Source organism: Ciona intestinalis, unplaced genomic scaffold (assembly GCF_000224145.3).
Source record: "Ciona intestinalis unplaced genomic scaffold, KH HT000098.2, whole genome shotgun sequence".
NCBI lineage: Eukaryota > Metazoa > Chordata > Ascidiacea > Phlebobranchia > Cionidae > Ciona > Ciona intestinalis.
Genome location: NW_004190420.2, coordinates 499278 through 517412, shown reverse-complemented (window position 1 = coordinate 517412; position 18135 = coordinate 499278). Strand labels below are relative to the sequence as shown.

The window sequence follows — 18135 nt, the reverse complement described above, 5'->3', positions numbered from 1 at the left end:
CCCAAAAAATTGTTTCATATTTTATATTTTTTCTTCCAACAGGAAGCCATGAATTGGATTCAGGAAGTTTTCTTGATTTTTTGAACAGCGATATTGATGCTCATTCTAAAAGTCCTTTAAAAAAAGGTAATATTTAAAATCTGTTAAAATATTTATCTGTTTAAAATATCTACCTATCATTCATAATATAATTTTTACACAGATTTTAGAATATCAATTCCAAAAATCATTAAAGTAGATTTGGGCTTATATAAGTTATAGAATAAATATATTAATTGTTTAAAATATCATACAGAAATTCTATAATGCTGGTAAGGGTAAGATTTCAAAACAGTACATTAAAGTCATCAATAGCAGTTCTGTATTTTATCCAGAGAGTAGTACTAACAGATCTCGCAGCATGATGCTATCCAGTGATCCCATTTCCGCATCTGACCTATCTGGTCGACCAAAATCATCAGAGTTTCTTGGACTTGGGAAGGAGATTGATCTTGGAGAAGTGGAAGTACAACCGAGAAGGTTGAATTATGTTTAGATAACTTCAATTAAGTATGGTTGTTTCAGTGGGGTTCTGGGTGTCGTGCCCCCTTTAAAAAAATCCTTCTTATTTTTTCCTGGTTGTGACACTGGTGGTATTCAATTTCATGTTACATTATATCTAGATAACATGTATTAACTAATACAGCAATGTATTTACACAGACCGTCTAGTTCATCCGTCCCTGAAACTAAGAAATCAACTTTAACTGCTCCACCACCAGCCCCTACAAAGGTATGACTTCCAATCTTATTCCAATGCACAACTGAAAATGTTTAATTCTATAGGAAGTAGGAACACCACCCTTTCAAGCCAAAAGTTCCATCTCTGGTGATATAAACCAACTAGAAATTGCTCCTGTCTTTACACAACCACCACCTGTGTAAGCATCAATAATCATAATTAATCTTATATTTATTAAATAATTTCCTGGTTGATTGGTGGTTACAGTGGCTATAGTGGTCATTTGTAACCAGAAGGTAACAGAAGGTACAAGTTTGATGCTGTCACCACATTTCAATTTTCAGTCCCATGCCCGGTCCTTTAATCGTAATTGCTTTAACCGAGTGCCCAGTGATTATTTATGGGTTGTTTAATTTGTCAGGCTTGAAGAAAAAATTTTACAGAGTTAATACTTAAACAATATTATAAAGTTACCATGACGTGCAGGGATAAAAGGCATTCATTGATATTATTTATCTAATATATTATTGTAGCAGCAACCTCCACAGTGAACCAATTTATGATCCTCCTCCTTCATCCAACATCTTCTTGGATGATCCTGTTAAACCACGAGTGGCACGTGCATCTCGTAGAAGCAGGGATGAAGATCTTTTATCTTCGTCACAAAGATCTCTTCCTCCAAAACAACCAACTCCACAAGCAAAGAGCAAACCCTGGGTTCCAAGTGAGAAAAAAAAAAAAAATACATTTTGGAAATGTTTGCAAAACTGATAAAAAGAAGCTTGACTGCAGTTTTTATATAGAAGAACAATTTTAGTCTTAAATCTATAGAGATGAAATTGGTTACATTTTTTCTTTTTTCACCAGATGGGATGCAAGAGCTTACCCCAGCAACCAGATCTCAGTCGTTAGAAGTTGAAGTGCGGGTTCAAAACTTGGAGAATCAGTTGGAGCATGCGCGAGGTCTCTTACATCAAGTTCAACTTGGTCACCAAGCTGATCTTGATCTTGCTAAGCAAGCTTATGATGGAAGGGTTGAGGTGGGGGCGAGTTTTTTAAACTTTAGGTTTTTAACATTATTGGATTCTCTGGTTCCGTTTATGGCGCACCAGATGTTTAAAACTAATACTTTACAATTTAAACAACCCATGCCAAAACTTTTCGCAAATTATTGTTTATGAGGCACACCACACAGTTAAAGAAACCCTGGTTTACTGTGTGTCTTTGGGTATGTTGTTCATTATCATGTACAGTTTTTGTCACATTTAAATACAAATTAGACGCACTAGAAATATCCAATATTGTTGTGTTTTGGGGTTTGTATTGAGGCGCAAAATAGTAAAACGAAAACTAAAACCAGCACATTGATGTATGGCACTTGATTACAACAGAACATAGCGACACAATTAATAATGAACCACGCTGATTTCGGCACATTCCACAAATCATGTGACTAACGCTAACGCATGCAAGTGCGCCTTTCTGTCGTGCATGTGCATGGAGGCGTGTCCATAACAAATATATTAAAAGCACATGTTTAAAATGTGTACAAAAATAAACGTGTAATAGGTATAGCATTACATTTTGAATGTTTTGTTGTAGATCCTACAGCGGTCATTAGGTGATGTGCGAACACGCGCAGAACGAGAATCAGAAAGTATTCGTGAGTCGTATGCTGCGAGGTTGGACGCCGTTCGTAAGCAGGTACGTGAGCATGCGGTAGAAGCTGCTGGACATGACCTAGTGGAGCAAGAGGAGATTAAGAGGTAAGTCTGTAGTTTTTTTTTTTAATATAAGTTTGATGGTCAAAATTGTTATGCAATTATAACACCTATTTATTGTTGACAGCTTGGTAAAATGGTTAACATATCTACCTTTAACCTATGGAATATGGGTTGCTACAACCTAATGTTCTTTTATGTGTTGTTTAAAATGTCAGACTTGTTATTCATTAAAAAAATACTAATCACTCCCAAAGTTATGTATTGGTAACTCATAAGCAACATGGGTTGTATAGAACAAAACACCAGTGTTATAGCAACTGTTGTTGCTCATAGGTGAATAGTTTAAATACATTCATTCTTATTACAAGGTTGCGTGAGCTACACTTGCAAGCACTGGAAGACATGAGACTTGATCATGATCAACAAGTGGCGAGAGTAAAAAGATGTCATGGGGATGAAATTGAAGCTTTAAAATCCTCCACTGTTTATGTTAGGTAATAATACAGCAATAATTGTAATGAATTAAGATTTTTTAATTACTATTTCCTTCAATAACCAGAATTTGATAATATATGAGTGATTTTATGGAGTGGTGATTCAATAAAACAAGTTGAGCTTGGTTTATATTTAATATAGCCCAAGTTTTAGAGCTTGTAGTTTATTATTTATTATTTTACTATTTCTCACAGGTGACCGGCGCACCGAATGTTTCACCAGTTAGATTTATGCTATCCAATCTTTATGTACATTTTTTAGTAACATTTTTTTTACTAGCTTGAAAAATGAAAGAACCAATTAATTATTTCCCAAATTTTGAGTGTATCTTACTCCTTGTATAGAAACATGGACTCCATGATGGATAAAGTGAATGAATCAACACAACAACTGCAGAAACTTACCGCAAAATATGAGTCAGCATTTCATTCCATGACTCAGCAATCTGAGGATATGTCTTCAGCCAACAAACATCTATCATCAGGTAATGCAGGGTTTGGGCATGTATGTACTCTTATGAATCTCTCTCCTTGAATATGATTTTTTCCCTTCTTTTTTGACCCTTGAATTCTCTTTAATAAAAACCCTGAATAACATTTTTTGAAAACTCAACTGGCGCTAGGGCACAGTGGTTAGCTCTCTATCCCAATGGTTACGGTTCGAGGTGACATTGCTATTTTTGTGCCATTGGTGCATGTGTCAGCTAGAAGTTGTTCAAATTGATAGCCATACATTAACAAAAAAAATTTAAATCTTTTAAAATATTCATTCTCAAAGTAAAATGTGTTAATTCATAAGCGGACAAGAGGTGTATGAAACAGAATACTACTGTTGTGGTGACTGTCTTTCCCTTATCACTCCAAAATATAAAAGTTACATTCTTTTGTAGTTATACAGAACCAGCTTCAACAAATGCAACGACAAAATGAAGAAACACAAAAAAATCTTCAACAAACAGTGTCTAGGTTTGTAACTTTTAACAAATTTTAAGTTAGTGCCCGAATTTGTTGTTTGTAACCTTACATTGTTCTTAATCAGATTGGAAGGAACAATATCTGAGATGAATAGACGTTTTGAAGAACAGCAGTACAGGATGCAGGTTTATATTTCATGTTTTTTTCATGTACCATTAATCGTTTCTTACCAAGTTCTTGTACCGCTTGGTATTTTTTAAAGTAAATGTGAATGAATAAATGAATGCTACTTACTTTATCCTTGCCTAGCAGGAAAATGACAGTCGTTATAACACGGGTGTTCATACACCTCGTTAAATCAATTGCAGTTAACTGAGTTAAATCAATTTCAATTAAGTGTCTTGACCAAGGACACATACGCCCACAATGATAGCAGCGACGAGGCTTAAACACATTATCTATGGGTTAGAGGCAGGCTCAATACCACATCCCACGATGCTGGAAGTGTATGGCAAACAATTTCTGATTTGCAACCACTGTGTTTGTCAATAAAACCAGTTTTATTACTGTCAGTCAGAGCAAAGTCGGTTGCAATCTGCACAAGCTTCCCTTGAACTTGAGAAGAAACATCTCATGCAACAAGTACAGATGGAAAGAGAACAAGCACGAAAATCTCAGGTAGAAGATTTGTTTGTTTGGGAGTGTTTATTTTTATAGCATTGTACTACAAATTAAATTATTTTTTTAATTTTGTGCTTTCTTAGCATATCTAATTGATATAAAGGATACATAATTGTTTTTAAATTTAGTGCAGTATTAGGAGAATATCATCCAAATGATTTATCATGCAAAATGGTGGCCGCCAATTTAAAAAACTTCAAGTTATAAAATTTATGGCTCGTAACAAATTGTGTAAGTTACTAATATACCTAGTATTTGCGAAATATATGATAGTCTTAAATTGTAAAATATTTAATTTCAAATTATATTTTTATGCTAATTGATAATAGAATGAAGCAGTTGACCTGCAACGGAATTTGCAACGAGAAGCCAAGGAGGATCGAGAACGGTGGTTGCGACGTGAAGAAGAGATAAGAGTGGCATCTAGGAGTGCGGAGGAAGCAAGAGAGGCGGAGGTTGCTCTTGCTGCTCAGCGGGACAGAGAGGCGAGATCAGCAATGGAATCTTTGGCTCGAAATCGTTCGAATCTTGCAGAGCGTTCTGAGAGGATGGTAGCTTTGGAAACAAAGTTGCAACTACAGAAGGAAGAATATGAGAGAAGAATGGCAACTTTGAAGTCCAATGAGCAAAGTTTGGAAGAAAGAAGGGAGGCTCTTGTATTGAGAGAAAAAGATTTGAGGGAAAATGAAGAGGTAAAATAAACTGAACATTTGTTGATATACTTTCACATAGGCATGTTACTGATTTGCATTGATTACTGTTTTGTACAATTGACTAGTAGTAGTAACAGCACGTTGTTATACGCACTTTATTAATTATCATTTTTCTTTTATACATTTTACTAGAAAAATGCAAAACGCATCAATGAAAGTGATCAAGCACTGACAGAAGTGAAGCGCGTCGAGCGTGAGCATGAGTCGCGCATGAATGAACTTCATGTGCAATCTGAGGACCTTGCTCGCCAGCGCCAACTACTGGCTGAGGTAAGTTAACTATGTTTTTTTTGCTTAATTCATGAACTTCAGTGGTTTTATATATGGAATTCTGCAATTACTTTTGTTTAGTGTATGAGCAAAACGTTTAGGTGTGTTTGTTCCAACCCAGTGATCACTTATAGGTCGTCTAAGTTGAAACAACACACAAAACAGAAACATACAATTATCCACAAGACTAAGACTTGGCAACTCGATGTGTATCGTGCCATACTGCTCAATAACATCCTAATAGCTGCATTGTGGTTTTTCAAAATTAAAATTAATAATGATAATTATGTACTGCAGGAAAGAAAACTGATTGCTAAAGAAAAGCTCGATATAATTCAAAACCACCACGCTCACCCCAAGTCTACTCCTCCACCTAATAACATTGTATACGATCTTACTCCAACCAAACTAAGTCGGGCTGATTTGGTGTCTTCAGTTCCAGTAAACACAGCACCGATTCCATTGGCTTCTAATCCTGCAACAGTCTTGTGGAGTCACACAGCTATGCAGGTATGGTATTTATAATCTTAATATGGATGCATTTAAAGTGATTTTGACTAAGTGTTATTTTATGAGGTTGTAAATTCCAGTTTGTAAGTTTTTTTTTAAATAACTAGTAACATATAATACTATATTTGATTTACATTGGAAAATAATCCTATTTTACATAAATTGAGTAGGATCAGAACTACTTGGAAGATGAGAAGTTCTTCTTGGAAGCATTGAAGCACACACCTTATCATGGAACAAAATCATGAGCTGTTTTAATGCATGGTGGAACATACAAAGCACTGTAGTGTAGCAATTTATTGAAATCTGTATTGCATTTTTGAAGTTTCGTATTAAAATATATATTTTGATGAACACTTGTGGTTGGTTGACTTAAAGTAAAAAAAAAGATTTTTTTAAAGTGTTGCGTTTCAGGGGCTTTCCGGAAACGTGTTAATACGATATCTATATTTGGCGGGCACGTGCGGAAATTTAACAACAGATTTTTGCAGGTTGTGTTATTTTGTAAACATTAGCACTGCATTTGTTTGTTTGGGGTATTATATTAACTGTTCTGTTGTTAAGCTTATTACGTGACTATTATTATTTCTAAACGTTAAAATGGCTGAAAAACCGGAGGATTTAAATCTTCCTAACTCTGTCATTGGTCGGATTATTAAAGAAGCTTTGCCAGACGGAGTTATTATTTCCAAAGAGTCCAGATCTGCGATATCTAAAGCGGCAAGTGTTTTTGTTCTGTACTGCACGTCCTGCGCAAACAATTTTGCTCTGCAACAAAAACGCAAAACCTTAAAGGACACAGACGTAATTGCCGCATTGGAAGACATGGAGTTTGAAGAATTTGTACCTCTGCTCAAAGACTATTTGGAAACTTATAAAACGGAGCAAAAGAATAAGAAGTCCGCTACAGAGAAACGTAAAAAAGCAAAAGAAGCTCTTGAAAACAGTTTGGATAACTTAAATGAGCAGGAAAGTGAAGATGTGGAAATGAAAGAAGTTGATAAATCGGAAGATGAGGTTATTGATGCGGACGGTCCACAAGAACTTGATGCTCACAAAACTGACAATTGAATGGGTAAACAAATTAAATGAATAAAAAAATGAATATCATTGTTTAATTGAACGAAATGCAATATTGGAGTTATACTACTGGAATTGTAACTCAAAATGACAACATGCACTAGTCTGCAGGTAATGACAGTTTCTGACAAGAACAAGTTATACTGTACATAATCAACACGTTTTAAACAAAATGGCCTCTGCATCTTTCATATTCTGCAGACTGGTGTGTAAAATCAATTTGTTCACAATACATCGCAATGTAATAGCATCAGTATACCCAGGTTACTGAAAATATTTGGTCATTCAATTGTATTGTTTTCCTTCTGTTTGTAAAAGATACTATTAAATGTTTTGTACGCAACAATAGTGTAACCATGTTCCTTTTTTTAGTAACCATGTTAGCTTTTGTGTTAAACTAAAATCATTTAACATAAATATGAAACTTAGTGAAACACTGGCTGTTCTAAGAATTCTTAGAAATTTTAAAGGAATCGGGGTAAATCAAAATTCTTTAAAGCATAGACCCGTATTATCATCATACCATACAAGTTACAATATTCAATCTGTTCGAGGATTGCGCAACAAATCAACCTCAAAATCAACGCTTGAAAATGAACAGATGCAAGAAAATTTACAAGAGTTTATTCGACTTTCTAACAAGAAAGTTCAACGAAACACAAAGACTGTAAGCAATGTCACTACAGACCCTGAGCTCAACTTCACAGTTAGTAGTGTAGAATCTGTTCCTGATGTACCAGTAGAGAAGAAACGAGAAACAGGAATGGATATTGCTGTAAAGATGAGAAGAGAAAACCGAGGTTTAACTCAGGTAGTAAAAATTGGCTTGGAATTGTATCTTAGGATTTTTCCAAGCACTGTGCAGAAAAACAAAAAATTATTTTATATCATCGTTTTTTGGCTTTAGAAACTTGTGGCTACTGGTGTTGCTAGAGAGAATGGACTTTGTGGAAGAAATAGTTGACACATGCCACCTGTATATTTTAACCTTGTCCTATATTAAGCCCTAGGTAATTGTCATTTACATAAAAAATATGCTTTAAAATTTGGGTGTGTCAATCGTAATATGTACTATGGCTTGGTTAATGTTAAGAGACATTGGTGATTTATACCAATTCTACTTTTCATGAACTTGTCTACTAAATAGTTTACTTAGGTAATATTGTAAAAATAATTAAAAAAAAACAACTTTTGTTTGCAGTCTATAAAGTCAAAACATCGTGGTGTAGACTTACTGAAACCGATCGATGTAAATCTATTATCTGATGTTCGACTGACCAAGCTGCTTCGAAAGAATGTTATCTACGCTGATAATAAACTTGTTATATTTAACAAACCTTATGGATTGCCAATGCATGGTAAGTATCTTTATAAGTCACAGTTTTTCCTTTTTGCAAACAGAAGGAATACGCAAATACACATTGCACACCAGTTTTAAATTGTTTGGTGTGGGTTGCCTTATCACACGAGAATAAGTAAGTTTTGTTTAACTATTTATTCATCCCTTTACAGATGGGGACGGTACAAAACAAACTGTGAAAAATGTTTTGCCATTTCTGTCGAAAATGGTTTACGGTATTAACACTGATATTCCATTGCACCTGTGTCATCGACTGGACAAAAATACGACTGGTATAACAATTTGTAGCACAGATGCAGAGATGGCTGATTATGTAATGGGATTATTCCGGCAGCGTCGAGTACTGAGAAAATACCTGTGAGTTAGTTGTGTATGTTGACAAATTGACAATGTAGTGTATTATTGCAATTACATTGTCAACATATACATACAGTTACTGTGTTCAAATTTCTACTTAAATTATTGATGGTGAAATGAAAACCGAATTACTTCACTACTCTTGTATTTAAATTGTCTTTTTTATCAATCATTTTTGAAAGATTCTTTTATTGAGAGGTAAACCAGGCAACCATCCTCTCCTGCCATTGAATGTTAGTTTTTAAAACATTGAATTTAATCTGATTTGGTTTTCTTTTGTAATTTCCTAATTCGTATTTATGTTGCTTCATTTTTAGAGCAGTTGTGGTTGGGGAGCCTGAGCCAATGAAAGGTGTGGTTGATATGCCAATGTCGGAAAGCATTGTGTCTGCCACTAAATCTACAAAACGTCATTCACGGATGATAATAAAACCTGATGTGAGGTGAGGTATTTCTGATTTATTATGTTAATATTGTTTATACCAACTTAATTGCATAAACGTTTATAACATAGTGAAGGATTTTAATAGTGATACACTAATACTGCAACACTGCACCAGTAAAAACATTATTGGCATTTCTTCCAAATTTATGGCCATAATGTTTTACATTTTAAAACATAGATACGATGATGCAACTGGGAAAGAATATCCACTTCGTAATGCGGGTGGCCACACTGCAATTACGCATTATCGAACCATTGATACAACAGGAGATTTATCTTTGGTTGAGCTTCAACCTCAAACAAGTAAGTTTTACCAATGCCACAATTTAAGTTGTTTTTGTTTGAATTACACTGCACAATTTTTAAGTTTAGATAAAACAATGTTATTTTGTTGTGTGAAGTAAAGACTCCTCATTTCATTAGCCGTAAAACACCAGCTGCGTGTGCATATGGCGGATGGCTTGTCCTGTCCAATACTTGGCGATCATAAATACTCGCGGTACGGCTCACTGGCGCCACAGGTCTTACCACCGAGGGTGTTGAGAATGTTTAATATACCACACTCCAAATCTCGCTATATGCCTTTGCATTTACATCTTCAGCAAGTGCTAATTCCAGGTAAGTTGTGTGCTTAGAACGAACATGTTCACCAACTTAATTCCTTTCTTTCTAAGGTGTTTTGGATGGTTCCAAGCCTAACATGGTAGTTGGATCTCGTTTGCCTTTCCACTTTAGTAGGACTCTCAATTTGCTCAAAATGAAGCCAGGAGCACATGAAGGCTGGGAAGGGGACCATCGTCCTGTTCGAAATACAACAGCTGAACCTTTACGCCAAGATAATGATCTTTACACTGATCCTACAAGGTCTCAAACTTCTGAGACCTCTGCGTTTGACCAAACAGACGACTGCGAAAAAGTTTTTCGAACTCGAATTAAAGTGAAATACAGGCCCACCTAATAAACTGGCATTCTTATGTTTAAACTGAATGAAACTGGTTTGATTTTAATATGCAGTTTATTCCAAGTCAACAATACTGGACACAACACAGAAAAGAAAGCAAGAAACCTTTTACCAAGCGTACCGAACACCTCATAAAACAACATAATTACGAACTTTTATAATTGGTTGAATAAATAGTGAACACTGGTCTGGGTTGTATAAGCAAAGATAATAAAATTATGGGTAAAAGTGAACTTTGTAGGTTCGGTTCGCTCAACATCAATTGCTGGCCCAATACACGTCATCGCTCCCCATGCAATGAAATAATTAAACGCAGCAGAGTGGATAGAAAGAAGAGAAAAACGTTAAATTAAGCAAAGACATGCCACTATACCGTGCATTCCCCTATGGACACGGTTCCAGCACATGCACATTGCGAAGGAAAGAAGAATAGCTAGTCACCGTAAGACTAGTGCGTGCGATACGTTGGATTCTGCCAGAAATTGTCGTTTGAAATTGGTATCTTCAGTCGTTCCTGCTACAGTTTTTAAAACCAGCACCACCTGTATCCACTGTCGCAGATGCTGAAAACGTCCCAGGTTTCATAACGACTCCGGATCAGTTCACGCGTCGCCGCTGAGCTGCTGGAAATATAACGAAAAGGGATTCCATGTCCCGCCTCGATCGAGAACCATCAATCTCCCGGAAACCAACTGTTTCATTGCCGCTGCCTTGCTCGTTGGGGTTTTGAATGAAGTTAGTTTCGCCAACAACTGTTTCTCGTTCACCGTACGATCTTTATATGGTGTGATCAATATTGTCCCATGGTTAGCAGCGGTTGAATCAGCGCCGAGAGAAGTCTTGAACAGAAGGCCGCTCCAACAGCTCGCAATACTACAAGGTTAAGTTACTACGGAAAGATAGGGTGTTGACTTGGAACGAATAAAAATAAAACAAAAGGTTTAAGAGTTACTCGTACAAAAATGATTCCAAGTTTAACCGTCTATGGCAGGCTTATCATTTCAAGAGTAACCTTTAAAGTCGTCGTGGTAAAAGATGTTCGGTGAATATAAATAAATTAACAACACAGAGAATAGATTAAAGAAGAATTGTAACTTAAAAGTTAATTATAAATACGATAGTCAAAATTAAAGGTGTGGTTTTATATCTGTGACAAACTGACACGTAGTAAAATTGGCACATTCGGTACGAGTTCCACTTGTTTTCCGTCGGTCCGTTGTCTGAAGAGCAGTCCCTAGAGGTCATGACGTGACCTAAAATAGTGGCTCTGAGCCACAGGCAGTGGCGTGGCAAGCACACTCCAGGGCGACTTCGTAAACGTAAACCTTGGTTGACATATCTGGGCATGTAAGGTCGACGGTGCGTTTTTCCGTCTTCATCGTGCTACAGCAAGAACATTGCTTCTCGAAACCACCGGTCGACGAAGAGAACACTGATGCACTGGTACATTGACCTTCGCACATCGTCACATTCACCTTTTCTGCCGATCGACAGCCATCGTGTTCGATTTCTTCGAAGAAGTCAGACACTGGTCTGCACTTGTTCTCGGGAAGGTTGCCTAATAATGCAATTTGTTTTAATATTTTTTGTTCGATCTAAGCAGCCTCACAATCATTAAGTCTTAATGTGTATCCTATATTTTATTCGGCCTGTTTATTCTTTATGCACGGGAGTATACAGGCGGATTCGGCGTGTTTTTTAAACAATTATTACCGGTTTATGTAAGGCGTAAAGGCGTGGTTTTATTGTTCTTTAAATGTTTTTCTCTCTACTTCTAATTAAGACGATAAAATAGAAGAAAAAGGTCCTCCATGCAACTATAGAAATATTAAAACTTACTTGTCTTGCAGTAAGTACAGCATCCATCTTCTGTTGTCATGACATTCTCAGGTGCACAGAGTGGGTCGAGTGGTGCACAAGCTGGTGCACTGCATTGACTGTAAACCTCGTTCGAGATTGGATCAATCATACACTCGCATGTTGTACATTGGTCGTCTGCAAAAATGTAAAATGTTTTAACATCATAAAGCTATTTTGCTCCCGTTTTGAGCCTGCTTCTTTTCACTTTTAAAACTAAAAGATTTGACTACCAGACACATATAATCATATATGGCATGGTCGGGTTAGGAATGAGTGTTTTTAAATATAAGAACCCAATTATCAACACCAACAGTAGTAGGCTATTATATATTTTTTTAGATATGTGCATAAGTTAGTCTATACCTGATGGTGTCCATGTCTGACCAGGTGCAAATTGCTTTCCTTCGTTGTGGCAAACGGTCTGCACGCAATCACCGCAACATTGGCCAGCAACTGGTACATAAGTATATCCAGAGCTGCACGATCCGCATTTGATGGCGCTGCATGTTGATTCAAATTCGCCGAGCGAGTTGGGGGTCGAAGAACAGCTGCATTCAGTGCAAATATCTTCCATCCAGGTTACACCTGTAAGTATATGAGTTATAGACTGAGCATCACGGTTTTCCTACTTGGATTTTCTATTTTATGTCAACTTACCTGGTGCGTGGGTCTCTCCGAGATAGACGCATTCAGTAGGTGGTACACATGTTCTAATAGTGCATGAACATTCGTCGAAGGTGTCGGTAGCCAACCATCCGTCCTTACAAGGTTCGGCTGGTTCACATACGTTACATTCGCACACCGAGATTGAGCAACATGAGTTGATAACCTTCTCGGTCAAATGTTGTTTGCTTGGGCAAGACAAAACTCCTCGTTCGCATTGAGCTAAAACAGAAGGCGACAGATAAAATAAATAAGGTATTAAACTTGTTTAGGTCAATTTTCAATGTGTTTCGCCTATTTAAATTTGTGCCCTTGATCGCATTTTTAAAAAATGTAAGCACAATCTAACTATACGATATGCTCGTAAACCTAAAGTTTAAGGTATAAGATGGAAACCAATAGATACTAATGTCTTACTGTTATCGCATTCGCAGGCATAAGTTGGGCAGCATTCTCCTGGGTTGGTCTGATACTTTCGTTCGTACGATTCGCAAGTTACAGTGGAGACTGGACAGCTTCCTACGTCACACACGCAAACTTCTTCGAATTCGCTTGCACAACATTCAGGAAGTCCAGGTGCTCGTATTTCCTTTCCAGTTGTAATAAGTCTAAAAATAGCGCAATGAAATATGAGCACGTACTTGTAAGACTGTACAGATATATGTTATTTTAGGTTGTTTGTATTGTTGTTTTATCTAATACTCGTTATTATTTGGCACAAATCGAATGGTTTGTTTCTATAAGTATGATCATCTTTTTAGGGAAGTTTGGGAAAATGTAGTATATCGTGGCAAATTTGTTTACCGTTAGAATGTATAGTGGTGTTTATGTAGAGTTTAGGGAACGTACAATTGTGTTAAATTTCATATTGTTATTTTAGCTAGGTTTTATACGTGATAGCAAGCAGTGAATAACGTATTTTAATAAAGCTGCAACGTTTTGATAGGGCTTCACGTTTGGTAGGGCTTTTGAAGAACACTTCTATATTGTTACGTACCTGTATCCTGCAAGAGTCGAGCATGGTGTAACCCTTGTAACTGGACATTGAGTAACGTCGCACTTGCATTCGTACACCTCACAACATGCGCCTGGTTCACTGACGAGTTCGCGAGTGAATCCGGCTGCACAATCCTCGGTACATGGTCGGCATTGTGACTTGTCACATTCGCATGCGTATACTGGACAGCATTCGCCGGCGTTAACAACGACAGCTGTTTCGCCACCAAGGCAAGTTGGAATCTCAGCAACCGCGCAGCTATCTCTGTCGCAGACGCACTCGTAGGTGGAGCAACATCTTCCCTCATCCACAACTCGAAGAGTGTGTCCGACTTCGGAACAATCAGGCTTTGGTGCGCAAGTTTCAATCTTGCAGACGCAAGTTGCACTTGGGCAGCAATCATCAGTTCCGATAACTTCAAGCTCTTCACCTTCCTCACAGAGCTGCACATTAAAATTAGATTTCAAAACTGTGTATGTTCAAATATCAAATTGTTAAGACGTTGCTTACCGGTACCGAGGTAACTGGGCACGAGTCTGAGTTGCACTCGCAGGTGTAAGTTAAACAGCACTCGCTTGGTCCAGATGGAGTTGCCTTCCATTGCTCTCCTACAGCGCATCGTGGTCGGATGATTGGTGGACATGTCAAGCCAACACACTTGGATTCGTGGTTATCAGGCAAGCAGACATAAGTCGTACAACATACAGATTCATCTGATACCTTGGCGAGGTTCTGTTAAAAATACATCAATGGTTGCTTTTGTTTTTTAGTTGTTTATCTACAATTTTACCTCGTTTGGTCCACAAAGGGGTGCAGCTGGGCAGTTAACTTGGGATTGAACAACAGAGCTATCTGGTTGACAGATTGCGACTATGCAAGGCTCACCGGCATAATACCATTGTTCACCTGCACGTCGTCCATATCCACTTTCATCGCTACACACTGGACAAACAAATGTATCAACGCATTCACCATCAAGAAGTACCTGCAAACGTTGGATTACTAGATATTGTGTCTGGTTGACTATGCTCTATTTCATACCTTTCCACTTGAACAGAAGCAGCCTTCTGTGTCGTAAGTAACTGGAAGTCCGTCGAACGTCTTGAAGTTGTCGCATGTTTTTGTAACGCTGGATCCACATCCGATATATTCGCTTCCAGATGAGCAACCACTGTATGCACAGAATTCAGGTGTACGCCATTCAATACACTTTCCGGCTCTTGCTGCAGCGCTTGCGTATGCTGCGAATACAGAACAACCTGGCCAGTCACCAGATACAGCAACTCCGATCTTCATTACTGGTAAACCAGCAGTAGCTCGGACGCAAGTATCGACGTACTCGCCGGCATCAACAAACGAAGAGAGAGATGAGAATGTTGGCAATGCAAAAACATGCTCGCAGTAAGATCGAACAAGCGCGCTTCCTCCTCCCGCAATAAGACCAGTTTCTGGCAGAGCATCTGACAGACAGGAACTTACTCCAGCCTCGCCGTTGGCACCCACTTGGGATCCAGCAGCAATGTTCTTGTCCAACCAGTGGTTGAAGAAAGTACCAACATCTTCTGAGCTGGCGCTTCCAGAAGTTGATACTGACGCGACGGAGTAGCTTCCCATCCAGAGGTCATTGCTTATTTCACCATCTGCTAAACCGCAAAGACCTTCTGTTTGACCAGAGAACTTGGCTGGGACATGGATGGACCAGGCATCAGATGCTTGGTCGAATACAACCTTTACACCGGTGGATTTGGCAGTAATAGTTTGAGTCATTCCTGTTACTTCAACAACGAAGTTGCTTGATGTCAATGGCGTCTGAAAATATTTGCATTAGCTATTGAACAAGCGTGAAAACAAAACTACAAGTGTATACTGATTATTTTATGTTAACTTACCTTAGCGTCAATCTCCATTTCATAAACTTCACCAGACAGAGTGTCGCTGAAGAGAAGAGCCTTAGTGCAAATTGAACCAGCACAGTAACCACGCTTGACTGAAACTTGGAAGTCGACACCAAAGGAATCCTTTGCTAAAACGTGAGCACATGGACACGATCGTGCGTAACTGTATCCATCAAAAGTATGGATGCGAGAACTTCCAGCATAACCGCGACAGACAACTATGAATTTAAAACATCATTGTTTTTGGTCTTCCTTCACCATTCATGTCAAAAATGGATGTTATTTGACAAGAAATACTCACAGTCACAGACGTAGGTTGGACAGCAACCGTCAATGTCAAATACTACAGAAGGTTCGACGCCTCCAGGGCAAATTGGTTTCGCAATATCCGAACACTCTCTAGCCTTGCAGGCGAGGTTGCGGTCTCCCACGCATGAACATTGTTGACAGGCATCAGTGGACATCGTCCATGTAGAGTGGACTTCGTGGAAGTTTCCAGAATCATCAGTGCATCCAATACCTGTGCAAACGAGTCATGACGTAAGCATGTAATGAACGATGTACCACTCTATCAATCCCACTTACGTTCACACTTGTATTCGCCACAGCAAGCTGTATCATCGTTGGTTCGTTCACGGCGTTCTCCAAAGGCACAAGCAGGTGCAACCGGGCAAGTTTCCGATCGGCATACTAAAAGGCGTTTAACAGCATTAAAATGAGGTCAAATCCAAATTAAACTGTAGATGAAATACAATGTAACAGTTGTCTTACCGCACTCGTAGATTGGACAACAGTCCGTGGGGTTCACAATTACCGCCGAGTGGTGTTCTTCGCAAACTGGCATCGTTGATGTACACATGGCCGAGTTGCATACTGAGCAGAATGTAATAACATTAGTCCAAAACTAACATGCGTGTGAACTATGACATTGTTTACAATCGAGTTTGAAATGGTTTAATTATAACTGCATTTCAATTGTAATTTTGCATGGGATTTGTACTTACCGCAGTCGTACTCGGGACAACAACCGGATTCCTTCGTAACCAACATTAGTCCATCAGAACAAGTTGGTTTTTCAATCACTGGACATGGTTCAGCTTCGCATTTCACGCCTTCTGCCGTACAGTAACAACTCTGGCATGAGTTAGTTTCGTCGGCCCACGATTCTCCAACCTATAAAAATAAATTTTAGGAAGTGACGAAACAAAAAAGTACATTTATTAAGTAACCGAATGTGGAATATTCAATGGTAAGACTTACATTGTGTAAGTTGCCGAACGTATCTGTGCAACTACTGTCATCATCCATACAAACTGCACAGCAATCTTCAGGGTGAGCAAAAGCTAGTTTCTGACCAGACGGGCAACTTGTCACTTCACAGGTCTCCGGCGCGCATTGGACGTCTCCACCCATACAGATGCAATTGCTGCATCCGTTGTCTTCCTTCCATACGGCTCCGGTCTAAAAAGGAGTGTTATTGATTTTCTCTTTTATGACTTTTAATAACAACGTGCTTTTTACGGCAATATTCTTTCAAATACGTACCGGTCGGCGAACGGAGTTGCGGAAACAAGGACAATCCCGTGGATAAACGCAAGATGTTCCATCACAGACTTTGTCTTTTGGACAAGTACTTGGGCATGCTGATGCATCAGTTAAACCAGTACAACATCCGTCAATAGATCCGGTTTCCGACGAGGCAAGCGCCTTAGCGTATGTCTCAGCAAGTGCGTTGTAGCGACCAGCAGCGTATGCATTGTAGTCCGAACCTGGTGCAAGAGATGACAATGAAGTAGCAAGAGCAGAAGAGTCTGACAAAAGCGCCACATTTCCACCGGTAAACGAAGTTAGCTCTGAAGTCTTGCTGCCAGAACCTTGTTTGCTTGCTAATCCAGTATTGGAAGAAGAACCTGCACCAGCTTCACCAATAGCCTTGGAGGAACCACCGACGCCAACCACCAGACCATTGTCGTTATCGGAGTTTCCTCCGAACATAGTGTTACTAAAGAGGCCTCCACCGAACAATAGAGATGTTGCAGCAGAACCACTTACAGCAGTTTCGCTTCTAATGCATTTTGCAACGCCACAGCACGATTTTGTGTCAATTACAGAACTTGTGGAACCGAATGGACATTTCAAGTTTCCAAGATCAGGGCACTTCATTGGATTGCATGCACAATCATATGTACCACAGCATCTGTCAGTATCGGTTGGGTAAAACTGAAGGTCTTCATAAAATTCGCACGTTTTCGGTGAAGATGCACATGTAGAAGAGTCACAGTCGGCATTTACAATGCGGTAGCTGTGGCAGCAATCATCTGCTTGTTCCGATATCACCTTATACCCAGTTGGACATAAAGGATAAGCGTCGCATTCTCGGGACTTACATCTGAAAAACAACAAAATTATAAATAAAACAACACCTTCGGATTGATAACAGTTTGGTGTTTACAGCACACTTACCTAACGTCACTCAGCGAATGGCAAGTG

The 18135-nt window shown here is 38.6% G+C and overlaps 4 protein-coding genes across 4 annotated transcripts in view; 3 read left to right on the top strand and 1 right to left on the bottom strand.

Annotated features, from left to right (window-relative positions):
• Positions 1-6383, top strand: part of LOC104266584 (fas-binding factor 1 homolog) — a 7435-nt gene extending 1052 nt beyond the window's left edge. The window contains exons 4-19 of the mRNA XM_018815648.2: positions 43-126; positions 375-519; positions 702-771; positions 825-919; positions 1254-1444; positions 1588-1760; positions 2323-2486; positions 2813-2938; positions 3284-3423; positions 3829-3904; positions 3978-4038; positions 4427-4531; positions 4864-5226; positions 5380-5517; positions 5815-6027; positions 6198-6383. Coding sequence (XP_018671193.1) covers positions 43-126; positions 375-519; positions 702-771; positions 825-919; positions 1254-1444; positions 1588-1760; positions 2323-2486; positions 2813-2938; positions 3284-3423; positions 3829-3904; positions 3978-4038; positions 4427-4531; positions 4864-5226; positions 5380-5517; positions 5815-6027; positions 6198-6275 — 2222 coding nt within the window. The 3' untranslated portion in view covers positions 6276-6383. The remainder of the gene's footprint in view (positions 1-42; positions 127-374; positions 520-701; positions 772-824; positions 920-1253; positions 1445-1587; positions 1761-2322; positions 2487-2812; positions 2939-3283; positions 3424-3828; positions 3905-3977; positions 4039-4426; positions 4532-4863; positions 5227-5379; positions 5518-5814; positions 6028-6197) is intronic.
• A 109-nt stretch (positions 6384-6492) lies between these two features.
• On the top strand, positions 6493-7479 carry cbf-2 (transcription factor CBF/NF-Y/archaeal histone -2). The gene has a single exon (NM_001128869.1). The coding sequence runs from the start codon at positions 6628-6630 to the stop codon at positions 7096-7098; it is 471 nt and encodes a 156-aa protein (NP_001122341.1). The 5' UTR covers positions 6493-6627; the 3' UTR covers positions 7099-7479.
• A 10-nt stretch (positions 7480-7489) lies between these two features.
• On the top strand, positions 7490-10417 carry LOC100185383 (mitochondrial RNA pseudouridine synthase Rpusd4). The gene is made up of 7 exons (XM_009863148.3): positions 7490-7918; positions 8309-8465; positions 8620-8824; positions 9142-9267; positions 9448-9572; positions 9693-9887; positions 9944-10417. Exons 1-7 carry the CDS (start codon positions 7526-7528, stop codon positions 10225-10227), a joined length of 1485 nt encoding a protein of 494 aa, XP_009861450.1. The 5' UTR covers positions 7490-7525; the 3' UTR covers positions 10228-10417.
• A 1066-nt stretch (positions 10418-11483) lies between these two features.
• The window catches only part of LOC445660, a 24150-nt gene continuing 17498 nt past the window's right edge, over positions 11484-18135 (bottom strand). The window contains exons 37-52 of the mRNA XM_026838594.1: positions 17191-18027; positions 16906-17106; positions 16650-16818; positions 16417-16518; positions 16231-16335; positions 15947-16165; positions 15640-15773; positions 14792-15559; positions 14541-14735; positions 14261-14482; positions 13751-14193; positions 13171-13361; positions 12748-12975; positions 12454-12675; positions 12070-12225; positions 11484-11788 (exon numbers count right to left, since the gene is read on the bottom strand). Coding sequence (XP_026694395.1) covers positions 11484-11788; positions 12070-12225; positions 12454-12675; positions 12748-12975; positions 13171-13361; positions 13751-14193; positions 14261-14482; positions 14541-14735; positions 14792-15559; positions 15640-15773; positions 15947-16165; positions 16231-16335; positions 16417-16518; positions 16650-16818; positions 16906-17106; positions 17191-18027 — 4497 coding nt within the window. The remainder of the gene's footprint in view (positions 11789-12069; positions 12226-12453; positions 12676-12747; positions 12976-13170; positions 13362-13750; positions 14194-14260; positions 14483-14540; positions 14736-14791; positions 15560-15639; positions 15774-15946; positions 16166-16230; positions 16336-16416; positions 16519-16649; positions 16819-16905; positions 17107-17190; positions 18028-18135) is intronic.